Raw genomic sequence first — 21,670 nt, forward strand, 5'->3', positions numbered from 1 at the left:
TTTGGCTTTCCTGTTTGTCTCTGGACAGGGAGACGATTCATATTCTTGTTGCTAGGCAACAAGGTACTGAACATAGCTCATCTGGCACCATGTTGCAACTGGATGCGAGAGGCAGTCGAGGCATGTTTTAAGTGACTTGCAAAACAAAAAGTAGGTGGACTAAAAGGTAAATTTACACATAAAAACAAATTCAAGCCTGAGTCCATGTTTGGGGCCATAAAACCAAGACCAGACCTCCAAGCTGAGGCCAAAAACACCAAAAAAAACAAAAAACCCTTCCCACCTTCTTTCTGTGCTGACTTAAGACAAGCTTAAACTCACTATGACTGGAAAAAGATCTTCATGTCCCATCTGGAAAGACACAGACCCCCAAATTATTGGTTCATCCACATCGTTTGGTTTGGATTATTGTGTCACTCCTTAGCTAATGAACTATGATCCTCAGTAACACAGTAGCTGCTCATCATCAGCATGTTAACTACAGATGCAGTGAAGTCTGCAGTCCTTCTTACTGCATTACTTACTGCATGTTATTTATAGCATTTTTTAAATTATAATTTTCATGCTGCGGGGCGGTACATATCAGAGCTGCAGCCTGAGGGTTCCACAGCGTTCACGGTCAGCAGATGGAACAGGTCTGATCAGGATTTGGTGTGAATGCGGACATTGTTTGAAAAGAGGTTTAAAAAGTGTGGCCGTTTGGCATATGATACCGAGACAATAAAACTTTCAGCGCAGTGACTTTAAAGTTGGTGGAAGGACAAAGCCGGATGAATTTAAGGAGTCACAAGTCCTTCAGTAATCCTCATTAAGGTTGCATTCCTCCCATTTCTTTCTGCAGGCCTCGCTTAGCATTGTGTGTGACCTATTGTTCGAATGAAATGAAAAGCCCCTCTCCAGCATGCACACTTTAACATTTTGGACATTATATTGTATCTGAGTGCCAAACTGAAGCATATACATAAGTATTTACAGCTGATATAATCAGATTAGCAATATTATTATTATTATTATAATTTTAGAGCTTTTCATGATGTAAATTCTGTGTTTGGAGAGATTTGGGAGCTTTCATATTTTATTTGAAGACCCACCAGAATACAGTGAGGATCCCGGTGTGTTCCTGGTCTGCTGAACTCTAATAAATAATTTATTTTAACAGATATTTTAGTTGGCAGATGCTTTACAGTTCAGTGGAGACCTGCTCATCCTTATAAATTATATGTTATACCTGGAAAGCAAACACTAACATCAGCTGTGAAAGTGTGGAATAAAAGGTGAAATATTTCCCTCTTAAATTTAATGTAGAACACAAAGAAGTACGCAGAATTTGAGTAAAGGTACTTTTTATACTATTATCATTTCTCATTTCTTTAGTTCAGTTTACACTCATTGTCTTGTGAGCCTGTGTTAAAAGTGGAATTCAACATTTCTTTCGCGATTGTGTGACTCACACTCTGCTGGAGGCGTGAGTGTAATCCCCAACACGAGCGTTAACTGTAAATACGCCAGGCCGACCCGAACTCCAAGGAGAGAAAGGAGGCGTTCCTGCTGCTAATACACCGCGTGAGGTCAAACATCAGAGAGTTTATAAAGCCAGTTTTCTGTCGCCTGCTGCTCACTAAAGGGATATTTCATAAAGAAGAGGTGCACTGATGATGTGGATGTCTGCTCTGCTTCTGGTGCTGCTGGCAGCAGCTTCACAAACGCTGGCGAGTGAGTAAAGAAAAAAACTTTTTTTTTAATACAACTGCTACCACGAACCTGCAGATTCAGACATGATTACTGATAGAAATCTTCAAATTTATGAACCAAAGAGACAATTTTCAGTATTGGGATGAGAGTTTGATGCTGCATCACAAACTGAAAGTTGGACCCAACAAACTGAACCACCCAGTGGAGAAAGCTTTCAAATCAACAGTGTGCACAGATTTATTAATAATCAGAAATATAGCCATGTGAGTGTTGTACTGTCATACACTTCATTATTGCTGATGCTTTAACATTTAACTGGGATTTTAATGTCTTGTGTGATAACCATTTTTATAGTGTTGAGTATTTTGGGCATGTTAAAAGTGTTATTGTGCACAAATATACGAATGTCTGCAAAGGGACTAAACTGTGTAGTTAAAGTAGAACAATGCAACTTCTTTTGAAATTTTTTTAACATTTTCTTTCATTTTCTTTTAATCTGTGTTTTTATTGTAAACAAGAACTACCAAATTAACAAAAAGAAAACAGAAAAAAGGCCACGCCCAGCAAACAACAATAAAAGAAAAAGAAAAACTCTGCATACTTTACAAATTAGTTATTAATCCATGGCTTTTAGATCATTTAGATTAGTAAACCTCTGAGATGAGACAGCAAAGGGGTGAAATCTTTACACTTTAGATATAGTATCACCACCATTGTTTACATTGAGCCGCTTACTTTTTGTATTACAAGTTCTCTGAAATGCAAATGAAGCATTTTTTTTTCTCTTTTCTAACATGGCTCTAATTTGCAAACCTGTCCAGACAAGAAATCTGCACGCTGCATATTTAATAAAGGCTTTATCAATATCCCTATTTAATTTTGTTGATATATTTAAAGCAGCATTTTCTTTCCTTCACCTGCAGTAACTTTCACTTTCTACAGAGGTCTTAAACATGTTTTGGTCTTTGAGATCTGAGTCTAGATTTTCCGTGATCTCTTTACTCAACCGTGCATGAAATTAGGTTTGCAGAGGAAAAATCAAAACTAAGAAATAAGATAAGTAAATAAATAAATGGTGTGATTTATCTGTCATGATGATAATTCCTCTTGTCCAGGCTCTGAATAGCTTTCTTCCTACAGTGATTTGTAAATGATGGGCAACAAAATCAAAAAAATTTGCACACCTAAACCTCACTATCACCATCAAAGTTGCCCATGAGTCAGCTGACTTACAGAGCGAGGTGACTGCTGTAAAATATTTCAGGCCAAAGTCGTAATACGTTGGAGAGTCTTTATCTGCCAATAAGTTTAATCCAAACTCAGGCCTGCGTGTGACACACACTCAGCTGAGCATCACATGAGAGGGATTGGGAGCAGTGATCCATACTCCCCTCATTTAGCCACCCTACATTTTTAATCAAATCATGGATAAATAAATTCCACGGATGAAGTTTGGACTGCTGTCAGAGAGATTTAAAAGAGTGGCTTAAAACTCTAAAAGCTGGTTTTAATGACTGGGAAAATTCCCTTTATTGGTACCAGTTCTGTTTAACCTTAATTACCCCAGAGTCCCCCCCAGTATTATATAGGTTATATATAGGTTTAAAGACACAATAACCAATTGAATCATGAGCGTGGAGGGGAGGTTGTGTTCTGTTTTAAATATATTGTTTCTGATATTTCAGAGCCCAAAAACCGCTTCACTCGTTACCCGTCATGGAACACGAAGATGTACCCGATCTGGAAAGATGGAGACCCGCGATACAAAGACTCCTGGAAGGGTACATGTTTAATATTATCATTATTTAATACAAGATAAAGTCTTATAAATGCTCATACCTCATCTTGTAAAAGAGGAAGGATTATGCTTGTTTCCAGCTTCATATTTTTCATTTTTGACTCTATTAGCGTTGCTTTTGCATGAGCCACTGTTTGAAATAATCCTTATGTATCTTACACAGGGCCTTGGTGCAGCCACTAAGGTTTTTCACTGTCTGAAAGAGCCTGTTTAAACTTTAAGTCAACTTTATTCAGATTGGCTGCCCCTTGTAAGCAAAAGGTTTGAGCAGCAGGTGGGTGGGGCTATTGAGCTGCATGCCTGAGATGACCATACAAAGGATTTCCCCTCTCTGTGACATCATACAGAGCCAGGAGGAGAAGCAGCTGTCTGACGCTGAGAGTTTAGAGTGGTTTGAAGCTGGAGGGATTTCTTTGTACGTACGCTCTCAAAAAATAGCAGACCATTTCTATACCTACATGTGCAGTCTACATGAATGTGTCCCACAGGGCTGAAAATTAGACACTCCGGTCCAGGTCCAACTGCCACGTGGTGGAGTCACACTTGCAGCTGTTAAAGTGTCTCTAAATTAAAAGGAAAATAGAAACACAGGAACAAGCTTTTTGGATGCCCTCAGCCAGCACCTGTGCTGCTTCATGTCCCTGTTAAATGGATGCGTGAGGATCACCTCCATCACTTTCATTCAGACATTTACAACATTTCTCAAATCTCACCCATGTATTTGTTCATATCTAATAGAAATTCTAAAAAAAAAGAAAAAAAAAGAAAGAAATAAGAAATGAAGCACTTTTCAAAAGTTGGACATGTATTCTTGAAGGTTTTTTCCCCCTTTTGTTTATTGACCCCTGCACAGCCCTGAAATCATCACACAGAACTCATTTGTGTGTGTATTTTCCTTCATATTGGACACAAAACCATTGCTGCACCAGAGTGTGGTTAGTGACCCAGCACAGGTGCAGAATCACAGGTGCTAGTCGGCTTGAAAGAGTACTGAACATGGCAGACAAGTGAACGCTCACACACAGTGAAAGTGTGTAAAGGTTGCATGCCAGACTGGAATTGCATCCATGTGATCCATAAAAACATACACAGAGTCAACATGTTCAAAAAGCAGTAACAGGTGCATGTTTGCAATTCCTCCTCTAAATTTTAAGATTTGGAAGAAGAATTCTGTGGTTGCAGTTACAATTTAAGGTTCTACTGATTTCTTGTGTTTGGAAACTTAAATAAAAAGAATTATTTGGAGAGAAGAAATATTCTGCCAAGTTTTTATTTGGTCTGTTGGTGGCAGAGTAGTGCAGAGGTTAGCACTGTTGCATCACAGCAAGAAGATTTAGGTCTATGTTCTCCCCATAGACGGCATACAAGAAAGATGGAGCCACCGTGATTTCACCCATTGATTAAAAAAGTCTTGAGCTGAGTGTTCTCATCACTTGTTTTGGTGTTTTAAAACTGGGCTTGAAGAGCAGGGGAGCAGATCTGATGGTGAGACAGAGGAATACTGCACTCTCATTGGCTAATGACTTGTCAATCACAAGGATACCCTGGTTTATCTCCCTATTTGAATCCAATAATAATGACACTTTACAAAATGAATTTCATGCTGTTTCCTTCATTTAGAGATCGAGCCCATGAATTCATCAGGAAAGTATTTACTGAGGTCACAGAGCAAGAAATCTATCTGAAGGTCATCTTCCCATTTTTCCACTTTTTGCAAACCAGAAGTTGCCCCTTGCTGGCCATTAGAAAGTATAGTGGTTTGATCCAGAAGCCAAGTGTATCTTTAATGTCCAGCCTATGGCTCTCCCTGTGCCTGTTGGGTTTCATCCTGCAGTCCAAAGACAAAAACCCAGCAGTTTCTGTCACTATAAAAAAGAGAAGTGTAATTTTAGTTCAGTAAAGATCAACACGATAGCATTGGTAAACTCATTCATATTCAAAAAAATCATATTTGCTTAATTTTGTTTCACTCTATATTTTACATGTTAGTGAGCCAAGCTTTGGGCAGTAAATTGGCTAGAAAAGCATTACACAAAAGGCCAATCCATTTTCAAGTGCAAAAGAATTTCTTTTTAAAAGGTCAGGGTTTTTTAACCTTTATGTACAAATTTGTCACCAGATGTTCAAGACTGGTCTCTCTTTAAGAAACAAACTATACAAATAAGTACCTTGTTGTAACGAGTGTCTTTGTACTGCAGTGACACTCTATTAAAAGTACAATAAGGTATTTTATTTTGTGGGAGTGTACCTCATCAAATGAAACTTTTGCCATGTTTTATATGAGTTTATATTTATATACATGTATGGCAGAAAATATGGAAGCATCATACTCACAGTCAAGTTCATTTCTATCTTCCGGGGCAGGTGGAAAAGTGACGTTTAATGTCGGAAATGATTCTCCAACTCTGACTGGAGCCAGAGTTACCTTCACCATTGACTTGCAGTTTCCCCATAACCAAAAGGTGCAGTCTGATGGAGAGGTGGTTTGGGCTGAAGACTGCATAATCAACGGTAACACACATGCATGTTCAGTGACATAATGCATTCATTAAATCACTCAAACTGTGTTATTCTTATACTTTCATACAATTTAGTGCAATTTAAAGTGATTTACGAGGGTCAGTCCCCACAGGATGAACTCTCCATATTGCACCATCATTTATTTAACACCAGTGTGTACGGCTTAGCTCAAGGCATTGCAGTTTCTGTTGGCATGGCTGTGAAATCATAATCTTATTAGATGTTTTGCCAGTGTGTATCAGTCTCAAACTCTCCTCTCGTTACAGGAACAAAGTATCTTGAGTCTGAGCCAGTATACCCAACACAGAACACAGACTGGGAGGCTGTGTTCCCTGATGGGACACCAGTAAACAACGACAAGAAGCCCAGCTATGTGTTTGTGTGGAAGACCTGGGGTAAGTGGAGCTGTCTTCTCATATTAAATGAGCAGAGACAGGTAGGAGTGACCGATTCAATTCAATTCAATTCAATTCAATTCAATTCATTTCAATTCAATTCAATTCAATTCAATTCAATTCAATTCAATTCAATTTATATAGTGCGAAAAAAAACTCAACAGTCAAAACAACCACCTATGAGCAAGGACTTGGAGACAGTGAGAAGGAAAAACTCCCTTTTAGCAGGAAGAAACTTCCAGCAGAACCAATCTTGGGACTGCCCAAGAGAAGGGCAGGGGGTGACGGGAGGGAGACAGGACAAAATGCATGCTGTAGAAGAGAGCCAGAGATTAATAATAACTAATGATTAAATGCAGAATGGGGTATAAACAAGGTGGTGGTGGGATTACATCAGGGACTAGCTTGAAGCCCCTTCTTGTTTCCAGTGGTATCAGATGGGCTAACAGATAAGGTCTCTGTGGACTATGATGTTTGCAGATGACACAGGGGAGCAGGTGGAAGAGAAACTGGAGGGGTGGAGGAATGCTCTGAAGAGAAAAGGAGTAAAAGTTAGTAAAAGCAAGACAGAATACATGCATGTGAATGAGAGGGTGAAAGGTGTAGCAGTGCAGCTGCAAGGAGCAGAGGTAACATCAAGATCATCATGCAACATCATTTGACAAAACAAGCTGTGTTAACTTGTCTCCCTTTAAGACCCGCCTTCCTTTAAGTAGATCAGGTCGGTTGTCACCTGCAAACACAAGGTTTGAAAGGAAATTGGTGGGGTTGGTCTGTGCCTGCGATGACCACAATATGGATGTCTGCTCTTTGTACATCATACATCCCCAAGAGCAGAAAAAAACCTGTTGAAAACCAGGCACTCAGAGCAGCCTGAAGCCTGAGCTTTTTTCTTTTTTACTGAGCTTTATTACCTTTACTTGAAGCATTTGAAGCCAGGTCATGTTTGTAAATGAGAACTAGTTCTCAAACATTTTACCTGGTACAATAAAGGTTTAAACAAAAAAATTGATGTGTTCAATAAGAAGCATGTATATGCACACTGTATATGTCTATATGATGGAAAATAATGAAGCACTGCAGTTTCTCTTTAAATTGTCTCACTGGGCTCTTGCTGCTCATTTGGCAGGCCAGTACTGGCAGGTGGCAGACGGCCCCTCCTCCTCCCTGACTATCGGCACAGATGACATCCCTCTGGGCTCCTACACCATGGACATCGTTATCTACCACTTCCGCAGCAAGGAGAAGTTCATTCCTCTGGGATATGCCTCCACACAGTTCTCCATCACTGGTTAGTAACAGACTGTGAAATGTACCTCATGTATCATGTGTTATCTAAAAATAACAATCCTTCTCACCTTCACTGGTAATTATCATGCACAGTTTGCCTTTTCTTTTTTTTTTTTATATTGAGCCAAAATGACTAAACTATCTCAGAATAGTATAAGAGTGTTGAAATGCTAGAACCAATTAAACCTCAGTGTAAAAAGCTCAACAAAAAATTGTTATTTAAATGCTTTTTCAAACTTTAGTGAGCAAATTAGTCACTGTCACTAACCTCAGTCAGCTTCATAGTTTAAAAGTCACAATGTGGCCTAAGAGTACTATACACTGCTCAAAAAATTAAAGGACACTTAGAAAACACATCAGATCTCAATAGGGAAAAAAATCATGCTGATATCTATACTGATATGGACTGGATAATAATGAAAGGATGTCACATCATTTGATGGAAATGAAAATTATCAGCCTACAGAGGGCTGAATTCAAAGACACCACAAAAAGCAAACTGAAAAAAGGATGGTGCAGACTAGTCCATTTTATTGCAGCAGCTCAAAGGGGTACTCAGTATTTTGCGTGGCCTCCAAGTATGTATGCCTGACAACATTGGGGGTCCTAATGAGACGACGGATGGTGTCTGATTAACAACCCCCTCTGCTACTTCAATATCAAGATCAGCATCCCAAAAGTTTAATTGACTTGATGCTAAACTCTGACTAAAAAGTGTTTATCTAATTTTTTTGACCACTGCGTGACTTCCATCTGCACTCGCTTCCAGTGTTATCAGTCCATTAAATGCACGTTATCAACATTTATCAGACCCATAAGTGTAGTTCAGACTGGCCCTCCTGCACTTGCTAGCCATCTCAGTAGGCCGTTATCACTAATTAGAGCGGAATCCAGATCCACTCCTTGAACTCCTTGATCCTCGATTAGAATGATGATAACAACCTTTTTGCAGGCTAGGAGGTGGAGGAGTCTCCTCCTGGCCCTTAACTATGGGTCTGATAATCATTGATAACGTGCATTTAATGGACTGATAACATTCGAATCGGCTGCCATCTGACTGAGAAACTGAAGACATTGCACACTCATACACTCACCAGCTACTTTGTTAGGTACATGTTAGGACAAGGTGGACCCCATTTTACCTTCAGAACTGCCTTAATTCCTGGTGTTGTGCGTTCAGAGAGGCACTTGTGACCTCGGTTGTCACAAGTGGTTATTTGAGTTACCCTTGCCTTTCTATCAGTTTGAAGCAGTCTTGCCATTCTCCTCTGACCTCTGGCATTAAAAAGGCATTTTCACTCAGAGAACTGCTGCTCACTGAATATTTTCTCTTTTTCAAACCATTCTCTGTAAACCCAAGAGATGGTTGTGTGGGAAAATCTCAGTAGATCAGCAGCTTCTGAAATACTCAGACCAACTTGTCTGGCACCATAACCGTGCCACATTCAGATTCACTTAAATCACCTTTCTTCCTCATTCTCATACTCAGTTTGAACTTCAGCAGATCATCTCGACCATGCCTACATGCCTAAATGTACTAAGGTGCTGAACTGGTGTACCCAATAAAGTGTCACGTGAGGTGTCACTGTTTCTGAAAGCTGAAGGGAGCTCAAGGGTCATTTTCTCACCCCATTCTGGCCTTTAGAAAAAATGTAGGTTTAAATTGCTTCCATATTGGTTTCATTTTTCATTCATCTTTTATGTACAGTTTGAGTCTTTGAGTCAACCGTATCACAGGAGATGCTGCTGCAAAATGATCTATGAGCAGATCATTTAATTGCAAGAAAAGTATATCATGCTAAACTTTCAACATATTATGGTCACATTTCTGCAACTGCTTTCTGTCATGATGCAGAGTAAAAATTTAATTAATTAGATGTTAGGCTAATTGTTCTGGACAAATAAAACTTTGCTATAGAAACATGATTTTTGTCCTCTCATACAACAAAGAGTTATTTTTATAAACAGAAACTTACAGTTCAGGTCAGGCAAAGCAATAAAATAGTAGATATTAATATTAACAGAAATATGCATCTGAAACATTAAACAAAGGTGTATAGCAGTGTGGGCCGAAGGTACTGCAGGTGGGCCGCAGTAATAACTGAAATTCAGTTTGAAATTACTCACAAGTATGTACAGTTTCATATTTATATGAATGCATTTATCTGTATAAAAAGTGAATTAAAACTGGTGATGGGAGGTGGTTAGTTTGTGATATTACTCATTACTATGACCTAAGTTTAGTGCTCTTGTATTGAAGTTTGTGTCCCAGTGGGAGGTCACACATTGGTACTTGTGACTGGGCAGCATTAGCAATTTATAGCCTCTGTTTTTTTTTATGTTTTTTGGATAAAAACGTGCTGTCTTCTTTGCTGACTATTTCTTCGTCGACATCACTCTTTGGTGTCTTCCTCAGATCAAATCCCCTTCGCTGTCTCTTTGGACCAAGTCAATGACATACAGGCGGCCGACATGCGCTTCATCCAGAACAGGGCGATCGCCTTCACCATCACTCTCCACGACCCCAGCGAGTACCTCAGCAATGCAGACATCACCTTCAACTGGGACTTTGGGGATGCAAGTGGGGCCCTCATTTCCAGGGAGCCTACTGTCACTCACACCTACATCAGCTCGGGCTCATTCAAACCTAAAGTGGTGATCCAGGCGGTCATCCCGGACAAGGCCTGCGACCCACCAGTGCATACCCCAACCAAGACCCCTGGTCCACCTAATCATCATGCCACCACAGGTAAAACACAGATGTTAAAGGTGTAATTTGGTCCAAAAATACACTTCCATCACTTGCTGTAAAAACTGTTTCCTACAGACTGAAAGAAATGTTGAGAGGAAGATTTCCTCCCACATCAAAATCTGTTTTACAATCTGTTGCTTTCAAGCAAAGCAACCACATATACCTAAATTTAGCATTAGATCTTTATGCAAAGTATTTCATTTCTAAAAACTATGAACAGAATGTGAAGAAACAACTGTGATGACTTCATATCTAAAATAACAAAGTGAGATCTCAAATGAAGTTAAACTGGGGTCGGGCCGTACTTTCATGTAATGAAAGCTGCCACAAGATGGTGCAGCTAGTGAACACAACCTTTCTTAACCGGGTGAACAGGCAAACTCGCTTCACCAGCGTGGGTGGAGTTAAACAGTAAAATGAAATGTTAAAAAAAAAAAAGGGTGTGGATCTCAAATCAACTTAACACATCATCAGAAGTTAAGTTCACATGAGTGCAAGCTTTAAAAGTTAATTAAAAGAAGAAAAGGAGAGCAGACAGACAGATATGTGAGCAGTACTGATCCTCGCTTCATGAAAATAACAACACTTTTTTGTGTGTGCAGTGAAAGCCGCTGTACTGGCGTCTGCCGCCCCCGTACTGGTTTCCACCAAGTCAGTTGGTTTGAATGTCAACGCGGCTCCTTTGGACACAGAAGAGGACAACACCGAATATGAGGCCTCCACCACCTCCAACACTCAGCCGGCCCAGGAAACGCCAACTGTGGCAAAGACTCCATCTCCCATCAACCAGCTGCCAGCTCACAGTGAGGAAAGGAACAGGCTGACAGCAGGTAAGCAACCTTTGCATAAAAATGATCATAACTCCTGGAAGGTAAATGTTTCAGTTCTAACCAAAGGTCCTACGTGCATCACTGGTAGACATACTGTAAAACACCACTGGGGCGCTACTGCATGCAGCTGTTTCATACATCTGGTCTTTTCATCCAGCTCTTTCTTCTCTCCTCTTTCCCCTCAAATTCCCATCCTGTCAGATGGCCATCCCTCCCTGAGCTTGGTTCTAACAGGGACCTCTCTTCCTGTTAACAGGAGGTTCTTTGGTCCCAATGTTACCCAGTTCTCCTCACAGGGGACCGTCTGCTTTTTGGGGTTCTCACTCTAATATTTTACGGTCTTCTCCTTAGATGATCAAGCACTTTGAGATGACTGTTGTTGTGAACTGGGGCCATTCTAAAAAAACTAAATAGAGTTGAATGGGTCGCTGTTATTGAAAATGTAAAAACTCCTGGTAAAGATAAAATTGTGGAGATACCGAACCTTATATAAATCTTTGTTTTAGCATACACTAAGAGTCTAAAATATGTTCTTAGGCATAAAAACATATAACCTGCACATGCCAACTGGACATGAAACTACTGAGCATTTCATCTGTATTTCAAAGTAACAATAATGGATTTAAAAACACAATTTCATAACTTGAGTCTCACATAAAATAAGGTATAAATGAATAATCGAATGTTCAACATCTAGTACAAACTAAGATGTCTAAACTGTCTATTTTTCTTTTTGTCCAGCTGGTGAATGGCTTGAGCGTGACTCAGCAGTCACGCATACAGTTGTGATTCTTGTCTTGCACAAAGAGACAATACATGGCTTACTTCATGCACACCATGGACAGACAGCAGCCACGTGCATACTGCGTGTGTCCATGTACGGACACGGCTACAAGACCCACCCCTCGGCCTGCATTAAGATCTAAGCTGCTCTGATGCTGTGCATTAGAGAAATATCTATTATTCCATTAAATATCTGTTAATCTATGAATAGCTTTCAGTTGCTTTCACTGCCAAACACAGGAGCCTATTAAAACGTGCAAAGCCAACAAAGTATTCGGTTAACGTGCAAAACACATCAGCAAGTGGACTTCCAGATGATCAGGATAAGATCACTGAGTGATTTCCTAAAATGTAAATGTGATGTAAATCTTTTTTTTTTAAATGCCGCCATTGTACAGAGCAAGCAGAGCAAATTAAAACTGCCCAGTTGTGCTTTATCATTTTTACATGTGATTTGCAAACTGGCCTGGAGACCTGGACTCAGTTTTCCTTACTTCATATTTGAGTATGGAGCTACAAAACACGCTGACCTAGGAGACGACGCGTCAAAGAAAATGTATTCACAGCATGGTTTAAAAAGATGGTAAAAGACAGGCCATGTTTATGAAACATAATATTAAAGAATCAGTGACAGGTAAGGAAAATGCATAAATAAATATGGACATAGACTAACCTTGTTGTCATCTTACTCCATACATGAGATCTGACTAGTCATCAGTTCTGTGTTACATCACCAGCTTCATAAAAGCAGCTTGTGACCACATTATTTAGAAGATTCCCTTTAAATGAACACAGATGATGTTATCGTTCTCCTCACTTTGGTGCGCTGTGGTCTGTAAAAGATAAACGCTCAGGGGCGTGCAAATACAACACAGCTCCTGTTGTTTTCTTCTGAGCGGTGAGACTCTAAACTCATCATGAACTTTATTCAGTAAAATAAATGATTTTTCATCAAAGTCTTGTTGTCCCTACAAAAAGCAGAGGAGATGTATCTCATTGTGTCTGCTTCTTCGATTCTACTCCTCATTTGGAGTGAAAATGTCCACTATTTTTTTAAATTACGAAATGTTCAAGTTTGCTCTTCAAAAAGCACATTTTGGGACAGCAAAGACACAATAAAAATGTTTTACCTTTTGCATTTTCTTGCCTTTTCCCACCAGTTTGCTCTGCTGACGCTGCTGTAATGTCCTTACAGATGTTACAAATCCTGTTTCACAGCAGTCAAAACAATTTGCCAAAGGGGTTGATGAACCTTTGGTACAAATTACAAATACCACTATGATGTGTTCATGTAATAAATTGTGTTTGTCCTCACCAGATTCAAAGCGAACAGTGATGCTCACAGGACAAGCTCCGGTCGTCGTGGTGGCAAAGAGGGATAAATCCTCTAATGATGACTGTGTGATATATCGATATGGATCCTTCTGCACTGGCATTGAAATAGTTGGTGAGTTTTATTTATTTTATTTTTCCTTAAATGTAAGACTTTTTTAATTAAAAAGTGATTATGAGTAAGACTTCTTCTCCGTGTCTTTGTTTTCAGAGGGAATTGAAAAGGTAGAGATTGTACACATGGACAATACATTGATGGCAACACCCAGGATGGAGAACAATGTTCTGGATATTACCGTGACCTGCCAGGGAAGGTGAATGCTCCTGCACTACGCTTTAAGCAGCCACGGAACAAATAAAATCCTTTAAAGGAGATCTATTTATCTTATCGCTTTTACAGAGGTGGGAGTTCATGGTAGACATGACCAGAATTTCCTATAATGAGGTCAGTTTATGTGCAATGAACCTTTGTAAACAAAGAACCCCAGGCTTCCAGATGGCTCTAAACACTCAGCTACAGACAGCCTTTCTTAAAAAAAATAAGCTTAGCTTTGTGGTATCATTGCTGATCATAATAACACTGACTGGCTTATCTCTGAAACCATCAAAAAGGCAGAGGGGACAGCAGCTGAATGTTCGTCTGCTTCCTCTGGAGGTTTTTGGGGGATGATACGATAATCGCGCAGATGATCTTCTAAGATATGTTGTACTGTAACTAATCCCTAAAATTTGAATGTATGATGTCAAACAGATGCGATATTCCTTATGTCGTAAACTTAGGCTCAGAGCTGTTCAAACTCTCTGTTTGTAAGAAGAAAACTGACTTCAGAAGAAAGCTATCAGAAAAGGAGGGTGAAGGGAGCTGAAACTGCTTGTTTGAGATAGTGGATAAACTAAAGGGATGCACCGGTGTCCAATATTTGATTAAAAAAAAATGTATTATTTTGACATGTGAGTCATGCAAAGCTACTTTAGTAGAGTCCAAGAATAAAAACAAGTAGCTTGAAATGAGTGTAACAGACCCACTTTAAAGTTCACAGTTTGTTTTTTTACTCACTGGGATTTCTTCTTCCTACAGCCTTCCCAAAGAGGTCTGCAGTGTGCTTCTGGATTCGGAGTGCTTGAGGCCAATTCATTCAGTGTGCAACATGGTGGAGCCATCCGAAGAGTGCCAGCTGGTGCTCCGTCACTTCCTCAATGACTCTGGCGTCTACTGCATTAATGTTTCCTTGGCCAATGATGTCAGTTTAGCTGTCACAAGCGCCAAAGTCCATGTTGACATGGGTACGCAACCCCCCCAGCCCCAACCACCAGTAACATGAATTTATTTGGTTTGACAGCTCTTGATGTGTCTGCTGCGTCCTGACAGTGTCATCCTTCTTTCAGGCTCTGGTTTGTCCTCTTCTGAAACGATCGCCATGCTGCTGGGTGTCCTGGTATTTGTTCTAGCCATTGGAATAGTGGCATATTCTTACAAGTAAGAACCTTAACTTCAAACGACTTCTAGATGTCCGTTTTCTTATTTTATATACTTTATGAGCAATACAGGTGAATAGGGTGAAAAAAAAAGGGGTGGGACTCTATTAAAAAAATTAATCTAATTAATTAGGAGCTTTGTAATTAATTAATCGAAATTAATCGCATTTTAATCTCATTTAAATATTTAACACGATAAATATTAATTTAAGTTTGGTTGATGAATGAATCAGTATACATTAGCTTAAACTTCAAAAGTTTGTTTATTTTCCCACCAGTCTACTACACAGACCACCAAGGGTGGAAGTGCTCCTGTGATAAGCAAACTCCTGAAATTAAAGTTAAGCATCATAACTGGATAGTTTTATTCAACATTAATGTCTCACTTAATATAGTTGGAAATTAATCATTAGCTCAGCTGTATTCCTTGATGTTGTTATGCTTGTTTTAACAGCTTATTTTGAATTAAAGACTTAAAATTAAACCACAAAAAGGAGAAAAAGTTCGTTCTCCGTTTAACCAGCTGCGACATGAGCCACGCAGAGGTGAGGGCAGGAGCCGCTCACTTCCGGTCTTTGCAGTCTTCGTGGGCTGCGAAGGACGTGGGCCGGGTCCTTCGAACGATGCGGCCGCTGAATTTTTGACATCGTGCGTCGATATAATCTGTATGCCTGGAACTCGTGCACTGAGAAACGTTCCGGTGCAAAGTGCGATTAAAATGCGTTAAAATGTTTAATTCGTTAATTTCCCCCTAATTAATTAATTGAAATTAACGCGTTAAAGTCCCACCCCTAATATATATATATATATATATATATATATATATATATATATATATGCTAATTAGTCCTAACTAAAAGACTAGAATTTTGCTCCACAAAACTGATACACAAACTTTTCAGATAGTCTGTTCCTCACAGGAAGCCATATCATTAGTCAGATGATTTCATTAAACATACTCCAAAAAACACCAAGAACACAATCATGGCAGAGATTTCCATTTCAGCCACTCAATTTAATGGAGGGGGGGGTCTAGTGGGCAGTGATCAGCTACAGCTGCTTGTGTGAGTGGGTCTGTAAATCAAACCAGCCAACCTCCCCAGACTACAAGTGTGTGAACACTTGTTATAAATGGTGAAACTATCCACAGAGAGTAAAGTGTTTTTTGTACCTGGCTGTAAACATGTTTAGTTTGGGCATTTTAACGTTTCAGTCCATGGGGACTGACTCTCTTGTGGAGCCAGCCTCAAGTGGCCATAAGAAGAACTGCAGTTTTTGGCACGAATGTGGCGGCTCAGGCTGGTTTATTGTGGTTACGTCTTTCTTTTAGATGCAGTCCTTGATTCACAAACCTGACCCATTGGTAAAAAGACGTATAAGTCTGTAAGTCTTCACTTTGGTGCAGAACATGTAGCATGAAGAATTTTTTATTTTTTTTAGTTTTTCTTTCCTGAACAGATGTATGCAGCAGCCAAAAAGACACTAAGAGTATGGTGAGAGCAAAACAAAAGAAAAAACACATTACAATCAGTGAAGTAAAACTTGTTTAAAAGTTACATAGAGCTGAGGTGATCTGCATATAACAATTTACCATTACAGGCAACCCTGTTCACATTATTATTTCATACTTTCTCTTGAATAAATCAGAAATGCTGCAAACAGCCTGTGAGTATGTGTATCTTGCTCCACAGGCGCTTTACATCCTACCGTCCTCTGAAGGAAGACGTCACTGCGTCTGGAGGCCCAAAGCTCGGCGGGGCTCAAAGCGCCTCTGGACCTTCAGCTTTCTGGAGCATCCTGCACCGACGAGGAGTCATCGACAACCGCCCCCTGCTGCAGGACAGGCCGGTGTGAATCATCACAACCTCGCACAGCCAAACACAAGAGGTTATGCTTGTCGCAGGCACCTGGGATGTCTTTTTATACTTCTTTTTTTAAACATTTGTTGAATTACAGACATCACCGATGTCTCATATTTTGGATTAAATCAAAAATATTTCCTGGAATTATACCTTAGACATGCTCTGATTTTTTTTTGTACCTACTTGAAGCAAGTGTGGTAGACATCAGTGCTGAAATCTGGACAAAATTTGAATGTTTTTCCAATAAACATTACATTAAAAGAGTTGTTTAAAGTTGTCTTTCATTTATGCAGTTGCAAGTGACGACACTGATGTGCCTCAGAGCTTCATGGAGCTTCATTAAAGACATACTCCTCAATACCCTTCTGTACCCAAGTTAATCTGACCCTGCACTTGTTCTTCATTTGAAAAAAAAAGTGGAGAGTATCACCTTGAGGATACAGCAGAGATATTAATATATGCTTTGTAAATTATTTGATTATTCCTGCATGAATTAATGATACCAACTAGAAAAACAGTACTGGATTGCTGTTGAAGGAACTCAAATTAGCTTCCAAGATTGTAAATGTTTAGAAAAAATTATTAATGTATGTATTCTGCCAAACTTTAAGATTTATACGGTGATTCTTCAAAAGTTTAGCTCAAAACTCAAGAGTTGCAGCATTTGTTATATACATGTTACATTTAATATATATATATATATAGAGACTGAATAAATACAAGACAAAGGGCTTCACATCACGGAGGTTTTATTTAGAAGACAGCCAAACTTGACATTTTCAGGAGTTTTTAGTCTTAACAGCCAAACTGAGAAACGCTTCTGTTTGGAATGCATTCGAGAACACATTGCAATCAATTATTAACTGTTGATGCCTGTTTTAATACTCCTCTCCTTCCTCCTCTCCCTCGCCCTCAATGGAGTCAACTCCCACCTCCTCATAATCCTTCTCCAGAGCTGCCATGTCCTCTCTGGCCTCAGAGAACTCTCCCTCCTCCATGCCCTCACCCACGTACCAGTGAACAAAGGCACGCTTAGCGTACATCAGATCGAACTTGTGGTCGAGCCGAGCCCAGGCCTCTGCAATAGCAGTGGTGTTGCTCAGCATGCACACAGCCCTCTGGACCTTGGCCAGGTCTCCGCCAGGAACCACAGTTGGGGGCTGGTAGTTGATGCCAACCTTGAAACCAGTGGGGCACCAGTCCACAAACTGGATGGTGCGTTTGGTTTTGATGGTGGCAATGGCAGCATTGACATCTTTGGGCACCACATCACCACGGAACAGCAGGCAGCAGGCCATGTACTTGCCATGGCGAGGGTCACATTTCACCATCTGATTGGCTGGTTCAAAGCAGGCATTTGTGATCTCAGCCACTGAGAGCTGCTCATGGTACGCCTTTTCAGCAGAGATGACAGGAGCGTAGGTGGCCAGGGGGAAGTGGATACGAGGATATGGCACCAAGTTGGTCTGGAACTCTGTCAGATCAACATTGAGGGCACCATCAAAGCGCAGGGAAGCAGTGATGGAGGACACAATCTGACTGATCAGCCTGTTCAGGTTGGTGTAGGTAGGACGCTCGATATCGAGGTTCCTACGGCAGATATCATAGATGGCCTCATTATCTACCATGAAGGCACAGTCAGAGTGCTCTAAGGTGGTGTGGGTGGTCAGGATGGAGTTGTAGGGCTCCACCACAGCAGTGGACACCTGAGGAGCTGGGTAGATGGAGAACTCCAGCTTGGACTTCTTGCCGTAGTCGACGGACAGACGCTCCATCAGCAGGGAGGTGAAACCAGAGCCGGTGCCACCACCAAAGCTGTGGAACACCAGGAAGCCCTGAAGACCAGTGCACTGGTCAGCCTGAGGACAGAGAGGGCGAGACCACAACCAGGGATTATTTCATTTAGTCTCTCGTTTTGAAGATAAACTTGAAACTATCTGCCGTAAATGTAACCCACCAGTTTGCGGATCCTGTCCAGAACCAGGTCAATGATCTCTTTGCCAATGGTGTAGTGTCCACGGGCGTAGTTGTTGGCAGCATCCTCCTTGCCAGTGATCAGCTGCTCAGGGTGGAACAGCTGGCGGTAGGTCCCAGTGCGCACCTCATCTATGAAAACAGACATTACATTGGATATGCTTCAGAGATATTTTTCATTAATTGTTCTAAATTCATATTCAGCCAGCAGTGATGACACTTACCAATGACAGTGGGCTCCAGGTCCACAAAAACAGCTCTGGGGACATGCTTTCCAGCTCCGGTCTCACTGAAGAAGGTGTTGAAGGAATCATCTCCTCCTCCAAGAGTCTTGTCACTGGGCATCTGTCCGTCCGGCTGGATCCCATGTTCCAGGCAGTACAGCTCCCAGCAGGCATTGCCGATCTGGACACCAGCCTGACCAACGTGGATAGAGATACACTCACGCTGTGGAGAGAAAACAAAAAGGAAGAAAGGTTATTGACCTGTGTTAAGATTGGATGCATTTATTTGCTCCCCCTATCTGAGATGAACCAGCAGTGCAGCAGGAGGTACCTCCCTGCACCACAATCAGCAGGGGAAAGAAATGCTTGACAGCAGCAGCCCCCGCAGAGGCAGGACGCTCTCCTCTTTCCTCTTGTCTTTTTTGTCCTCTCGTTCTTTTATCCCACTCTATTAATTCTCCTCCTATTTTGCAAGCAAAAGCACACATGCAAATTGATTTCCCTGTGCAAAGGCGCACAGCCTGGAATATTCCACTTGTTTTCATGTCTTGAGGATGCACAATCACAGCGAATGCTTGGAAGAAAAAAAAATAAAATCCATCTTGCCAGTTGTATGTCATTCTGTAATTCAGAAACCTGCGTTTAATCCTGATTAAATCATCATATAGATAAAAATCATCTTAGACAGTGTTTACTTCAGAGGCATTGTGTTGTGTCAATTTATCTCCTTTACCCTTTACATGAGATTAAAAGTAAATGTTCTGCTCCATCCTATGTATTAAAAATGATAGCTGCAATTTAATGTCACCATCCATCCCCACCCAATCTGCCCCTCCCTGCCTTTACACAGGGTAGGGCTTTTGCAAGGTGCCTAATTTATGAGTATTCAAATATTAAATATGGCAAAAATATGAATATTTAGATAAATAATGTTATTCCTTTATATAAAAAGCAGGTCTGTTGCCTGTATTGGCAATCTAAACGCCGCCACTGGGCGCATTGTTCTCATCGCTACACAATGCCAATCACATCGTGAAACTGCCGCAGACCAAATCTGTGCATCAGCTATAAAACGCGGTTTGTTTTCATCCTAAAATATACCTGTAGTAAGTGTTTAAGTTATAATGTAGCTGTTCTATGCATTTGTATTTAGTGCGTTTTAAAAATGGTTTTCTAACGATGGGAAACCCGTTTAACAACCGAGACACCGGCGCCTGACTAACCTGAAATTCCACCTCGTAAAAATGATCTCAGACAGAGGAACGAAGAGAAAATAACTTACCATGATTGAGGTTCAAAGAGGAAGAGGAAGAGGAGAAAATGTGAAGAAAGAGGCTTTTTAAAAAACGGTCTATTTGCGTCGCGTGTTGTACCCAACGGGGTCGATGCAACAACTGCTGAATGGGAGGGCGGCGCTACCAGATTTATACAGGCAGGGCAGGGGATTTGCTCCCGTGCACTGTGGAAAAAAAACGGGTTTACGACCACCATTTGGTGGCTAATGCAGCTCTGACAGAGCTTCGTATTTTTGCATTTAAATATAAGAAGAACAATTTATTATTAGTGGAAAACCTGCAATGAAATAAGATAAATATAAATATTGTGATTATTGCTACTGGATAATTAAGTGTTTTAAGTTCTTTGTGGGGTTAAAAATATTCACATATATTACATGATAAGAATTACTTTTCATGAATCACTTACAATCTAAATTCCAAAGAAGTCTAAAGAAATCTAAAAGAAGCAGAAGCCTGAATCCATGTTCAGTGGATAAAGGGCCATTTCAAACAAAGCTCATTTATTATGCATACAGAGACTAGAGTGTTATTTAGGTGTGGCAAGCTGCAAATCAATACATAACTGTCCTCTTTGGGGGAAAATCTGAATGGAAATATTTGTGGATTTTCCACAAACACACGGTGCATTAAAAATGATGCTTTTGCTGCATCGGCTGCACTGGAGCTGATATCATCCGGGTGCCCATGTTGCAGGAGTCTGCCATGGTATCTGCCTGGCATGCCAGCTCCTCAGCTCTCCTCCCTCTTTGTCCTAGATTCTCTGCAATGATGTCATTCAGTGGGCCGATCACGTGGCTGCATGTCTGCCTGTGTGTCTGTTGTTCAGCAGCACCCGGTGTGGGTTGAGCTTCTTCTGGTTCTGTCCAGTTTGAGGAACTGAAATGGCCTGAATTGCAGTTTATGTGACATAATGGCTGTGTTAGGGAACTTGACTGCTACTGGCTAAAGACTAAACAGTCTGCAGTTACAGCATTAAAGCCCTTCCCTTTAAGCTGTCTGAAAATCCAGCAAGGAAGGGGAGTCATCAAAAAAGCCACGCTGCTTAATGCTTCAGAAGTGAGGCTGGAAAAAAAGGGAAAACCCTCGTTGCAGCATAAACTAGCAGCCACCTTAATGTGGGATCTCTCATTAATTATTCAGCAGGGGAGTGAGGATGTATGATTTACAGCCAGCCTTCAGTGGTTGCTGCACTCAACATGAACTGCAGGAGATGAAAGAGGAGGACAGGAAGCAGCAATGGCTGCCAGCCAGGACTTCTTGAGAGAACATTCTCCACTCTTCTCCCTCCTCCTCCTCCTCCTCTTCCTCCTCAGCAGCTGTGAGACAGGGAGGGTCTGAGCAGCTGCTCACCAAGAGGAGAGAGGGAGGATGGGAATGCTGTAGAGATGGGAGTGGTCCTTCATGGCGTTGAAACTGACCGCAGTGCATCCTGCATACTGAGAAT

General features: G+C 40.8%; 2 protein-coding genes across 2 annotated transcripts; one reads left to right on the forward strand and one right to left on the reverse strand.

Moving 5' to 3' along the window:
• Positions 1–1,594: 1,594 nt before the first annotated feature.
• On the forward strand, positions 1,595–16,974 carry pmelb (premelanosome protein b). Its single transcript, XM_030734257.1, has 12 exons — positions 1,595–1,713; positions 3,378–3,473; positions 5,855–6,001; positions 6,277–6,405; positions 7,535–7,696; positions 10,112–10,444; positions 11,050–11,277; positions 13,379–13,507; positions 13,604–13,706; positions 14,471–14,676; positions 14,779–14,869; positions 16,560–16,974. Exons 1-12 carry the CDS (start codon positions 1,653–1,655, stop codon positions 16,720–16,722), a joined length of 1,848 nt encoding a protein of 615 aa, XP_030590117.1. The 5' UTR covers positions 1,595–1,652; the 3' UTR covers positions 16,723–16,974.
• Positions 16,975–17,462: 488 nt separating this feature from the next.
• Positions 17,463–20,354, reverse strand: LOC115783441 (tubulin alpha-1B chain-like). The gene is made up of 4 exons (XM_030734261.1): positions 20,211–20,354; positions 18,929–19,151; positions 18,688–18,836; positions 17,463–18,589 (listed from the first exon to the last, which is right to left on the reverse strand). Exons 1-4 carry the CDS (start codon positions 20,211–20,213, stop codon positions 17,609–17,611), a joined length of 1,356 nt encoding a protein of 451 aa, XP_030590121.1. The 5' UTR covers positions 20,214–20,354; the 3' UTR covers positions 17,463–17,608.
• Between the last annotated feature and the right edge of the window lie 1,316 nt (positions 20,355–21,670).

Source organism: Archocentrus centrarchus, chromosome 7 (assembly GCF_007364275.1).
Source record: "Archocentrus centrarchus isolate MPI-CPG fArcCen1 chromosome 7, fArcCen1, whole genome shotgun sequence".
Classification (NCBI taxonomy): Eukaryota; Metazoa; Chordata; class Actinopteri; order Cichliformes; family Cichlidae; genus Archocentrus; species Archocentrus centrarchus.